The 4,635-nt window shown below is 39.2% G+C and overlaps 1 protein-coding gene across 2 annotated transcripts in view; it reads left to right on the top strand.

Annotated features, from left to right (window-relative positions):
• Positions 1-4,635, top strand: part of Odf2l (outer dense fiber of sperm tails 2 like) — a 55,475-nt gene that overhangs the window by 23,373 nt on the left and 27,467 nt on the right. For both annotated transcript variants that reach the window (XM_004639283.2, XM_023699070.1), the window contains exon 8: positions 2,944-3,129. In XM_004639283.2, the coding sequence (XP_004639340.1) occupies positions 2,944-3,129 (186 nt within the window). The remainder of the gene's footprint in view (positions 1-2,943; positions 3,130-4,635) is intronic.

A 4,635-nucleotide genomic window follows, 5' to 3' on the forward strand; every position in this document is an offset into this window, starting at 1 on the left:
TATTATATGTCGGTGTGTTTTTCATTGGGTTGAGGTTCTTTGGCATTCTGTATGCTTCGGTTACCTGAATGTCAGATTGTTTCCTCATATTGGGAAGTTTTCTGCTATTACTTCTGCCCACATTTTTTTAATGTCATTTGTATTGACTCCTTCTTTCTCATTGATGCCTATTAGTCTCACATTGTTGATCTTTGCATCATCTTTCGGGTGATTGATTATTCTTTCCTGCATCCTTGTTGTTTTTAAGAGATCCTTTCTTACCTTTTCAGTAGCTGTCCCAGTGTCTTCAAGATCTGAAACTCTGTCTTCACTTTCACTTAAATGGTTTTGCAAGCTTGTGATTGATTGAGATTTTAATTTCCTCTGTATCTCTTTGACTCTGCTTCATGCGATCTATTTCTTTCCTGTATTGCTCATTGAAGGAATCCATCATTTTTCTAATCTCTATTTTTTTTTTTTATCAATGTCTTTTTTAGAAGCACTTATAAATTCTTTTACCGCAATGTTTTTTTCAGATTGGGTTTCCTCCCTATGTTTCTGTAATTGATTCTTTACTTCAGATGCTATTAATTCAGATATTTCTTTTTTTATTTCAGAGAGTAATTCTGATCTGAGTTCCTTTATACCTTTCTGCTGTTGTTTCTTTACTTCAGACGGTATTAATTCATACGTCACAACTAAGCTAGTGTCCTCTGCACTTGTTCTGGTTGGACTCAAGGCTTGCGATAGCATTTTGCTCCTTCTCTTTGTTATTTCATATAGCACTGACCTCTGATCTTTGATGTAGAGCTTTGGTGCAGTTATAACCTTGGTAGTTGCTGAAATTCAGGTGTAGGTCTATTAAGTTTGACTTTATCCAGTTGTGCCTGGCTTGGGTCTAGCTGTTGTACTCAGCTCCTTCCTGCTGCAGCCCTTGGAAGTGAACCTGTTGTGCCCCTCTGGCACAACAGTGAACCTGTTGTTCCCCTCTCCTTTGCCCCTGGCCCAGGGGGTAGGAGGAGAGCGCAGATACTCTCCCACACCCTAGCAAGGCCTGGGCTTGGGCTGGGTCTGTGGGGTCCCGAGAGCACGGCAGAAGTTCTCACTCACTTGGTGGGCTTGGGAGATGGGCTCCGGAGGGGTGGAGGGGCCCCGAGGACATGGCAGAGGGTCTCACTCATGTGGCATTGCCTACCTATTTTAAAATTTTTATTTTGAGGCAGAACTCACTTAGTTGCAGGCCAGCGTGGATCGCGCTGTTCCCCTGCCTTAATCTCCTCCCTAGCTGAGATGATCGCCCTGCAGCACTGGAAAGACAGCTTGAAAAGGTGTTTGTGCTCTCTTACTTTTCCCAGGTGCTCTTTACAGAGATCAAGCCTGGTGTTTATGGTTATGGAGTTGAAAAGCCATATTTCTACGACTCCTTTTACAATTTTTTTATGAAAATGACTGTCTATTTAATACCTGAAACACTTTCAATATAAAATAATTTGAAATAAAAACATGAAAGCTGTTTCACTAGATCAGATCCACTTTCCACCTAGCGTAATATTCTTTCATTATGTTACCAGGACTTGCATCAGAGCCGAGGGTGCCAGTTAACATAATCACTCTGAACCAGACTGTCCTCAGCGACCTACTCACCTTTAGGTGATCTTTTAGATCCAGTAGTCCTTGGTATATCTAAACGTGCTTAGTGTTGGAATCAATCATTACGGTAGTCTTTCGCTATTTTGCTGTTCAGCTTTCACAGACTCACTGTTTTGTGGGTTTTCAAAAAATATTAATCTACATTCTTTACCGCAGTTTTTTGCTATGGTGGGATTGTGCAGTACCATACAGTATACGGATGTTGTTAAAGTTCCATAGGTTTATGAGTTTAGAAAATGGTAAGAACATTAGAAGTGTTTTTAAAAATGTGGGAAGAGTTTATAAGAATGCGGGAAGGGTTTATAAAGCCTAAAAATATATGTAAATACTAAAATATAACGTTGCTACTTTGCTGATTTTCACTTATGTGGGGCTGTCTGGAACAACCTCCGTGATAAGTGAGGGGCCACTAAGCCACCAAAAACTTACCATTGTTTGGGTAAAATAATAGTTCTATTGTTCTCAGTGTAATTGCATGCTCCTTAATTAGGTAGATTAAAATTTGGAAGGCCTATGTTCATCTCATTGTTACCCTTCATAATTTTGATCAGATCTTCCTTAAGCTTTTATTTTTCCCATTAAAGAATACTAATGTATTTGAGAATTAAGCTTTTATCTTTGAAACTAAAGAGCTCTAATATGTTTTGAGAGTTACCAATTCACTTTGAAATCTGCATACCTCTTACTTGGTTAACTTCTATTTTCAGTTTTTTAAACTAGTTTTTTTTTTCCTCTGTATTTTAGGGAAAGGTCTACAGGGTGTTCAGGGTCTCACTACTAGATCAGACTTGCAGTGATCCGCCTGTTTACAGACTCCTAAGAGCTGGGATTACAGGCGTGTGCCACCATGCCCAGTCTCAATCTCTATCTCAGCAGGCCCCGGGGACAGGGCTGGCAGGGCAGGCCCTGGGATCAAACCCCTGGCCTCTGAGGCTGCTTGCAGGCACTTTAATCTGCTAAACTATTTGGCTGGCCCTAAACTAGTTTTTAAAACTAGTTCTATGGATCATTCTAGATGTGAAGTTGAAAATGTCCTAATAAATCACAGAAGTTTTAAAGAAGTTAGTATTTATATCATAACCACCAATATTAGTCTATTTAATAATGGTAGTATAAGTTTTATGTAAATATTTTAAATTTACACCCTTTAACTGGTTACAAAGAAGCATTGGGGAAATCGTTTTTCTTCACATGTTTTATTCATCAGACTAGCTGTTTTGATAAAAATCTGTGCAGAAGATGGTACACATGTTCTTACAATGTTTATGCAAACATTGGCTTTCTGAAATTATTAAGCTGTTCATATTTTTTTAGAGTTTAGAAACCAAAATAGCCAAATGGAACTTGCAGTTGAAGATGAATAAGCATGAGGTGGAAGCCATGAAAGAAGCAGGCAAGCAGAAAGTGACAGCTCTGAGAAAGGCATCTAAGATCTACAAACACAGGCTCGCACATTTCACAGGAGATGCCGAGCACCTCACTTCCCAAATTAGGGATCAGGTAAGTATGGTATGTGTGCTTTTTCAAAGGTATACTTTGTGTACTCAGTTTATGTTGTTAATGTCATGGTGCCTAATAATTTTGGTCTATTTTTAATGTTGTTGATATTAGAGAAACTTTACCCATAACTTTTGTTTCAGTCTTTTATTTTGCAAGCTGACACAAAAATATAAGATTTTTGTATTGAATTATATTAGCATTTCCTTGGGAGCTTTAGTGAAAGGAAATGTTAATTATGTCAGGCACATGCCATACACACACACACACACACACACACACACACACACACACACACACGAGTTTGTAAGGCCAAAGAAGGGTTAGCCTTCCTAGTACATTAGCATAGCAAAGCTCCTCGAGAGGCTTCTAGAAACAGTAGAATGAGGGTATGGAGCTAAGAGTTTCCCACACTTACTTAGCTAGAGAACTCCTCTTTTCCCCACAAAGCAGCTCTTGGAACTGGTTCTGAGAAATATCAGTTTGGGAAATGCTGATTTATGTTATTAACCATATGACTTTATTCAGGAATACACTTCATTTCAGCTCTGCAATGCATTTGAAACCATATGCTGACGTAAACTCGCCATGTGAAAGATATCTTTGAGTATAGTACGGAGTTGAAAAATGGACATGGTGCTTTGTTGTTTTTGACAAAGTATTATATTTATTCAGTTACCAACTAATGAAATATTTATTATTTTTAATATCTCGCTAGTATCCCATCTCTTAAGAACTTATGGTAAGGCTTGTAGAATTATTAGAGGCTCTTAGAAATGAAAACAGACTTGCATAAAAGCTTGTGCAAACAAAACAACTTAATATTTTATAACCCCAAGTGTTAGCATTTTAGGGCCTGATACTTAACCTACATTCATGAGCACTGAGGACTAGGTTCACAGGCTAGAAAGCTGTTGACATGGCTGAATTCCTGAAAATATTCTGGAGTGGTAAAAAGAAATTTTGTGCTTGAACATTCTTGAGGGTTTCCTATTGATAGCATCACCGTGCCCCAAGCTGTAGAGTGGAAGAGCTCCTTTGCTTAACCCTGTAGCACCAGATAAGAACTTAACCTCCATAAGCTTCACCTTCCTTTTCTGTGAACTAGGGAATAATAAATCTGTCTTACATGATTGTGGGTGGGACACAAGAGAAAATGTATGTCAACGTACTATGGTGCCACACATTTCTGCCACCTTGTACTTCTTTTTTTCCTTTAATGCATGCAGTTTGTTTGTTGCTGCCTGACTTTGTGTTCTTCCCCAGCTCACCATAGGTGTTTTTTGTTTTTTGTTTTCTGGAACCCGGGGATTGTACTCAGGGCCTTGAGCTTGCCAGGCAAGCGCTTATTCTACTGAGCTATCTCCCCGGCCCCTTAGGTGGTTTTTTTAATTTTTTTTTTTTATTTATTAGAGAGAAAGAGAGAGAGAGAGAGAGAGAGAGAGAGAGAGAGAGTGGTGTGTGTGTGTGGCCAGCTCAGCCCACCAGGGGGCGGGCTGGCTGGCATGT

Source organism: Octodon degus, unplaced genomic scaffold (assembly GCF_000260255.1).
Source record: "Octodon degus isolate 3935 unplaced genomic scaffold, OctDeg1.0 scaffold00109, whole genome shotgun sequence".
Taxonomy (NCBI): Eukaryota; Metazoa; Chordata; class Mammalia; order Rodentia; family Octodontidae; genus Octodon; species Octodon degus.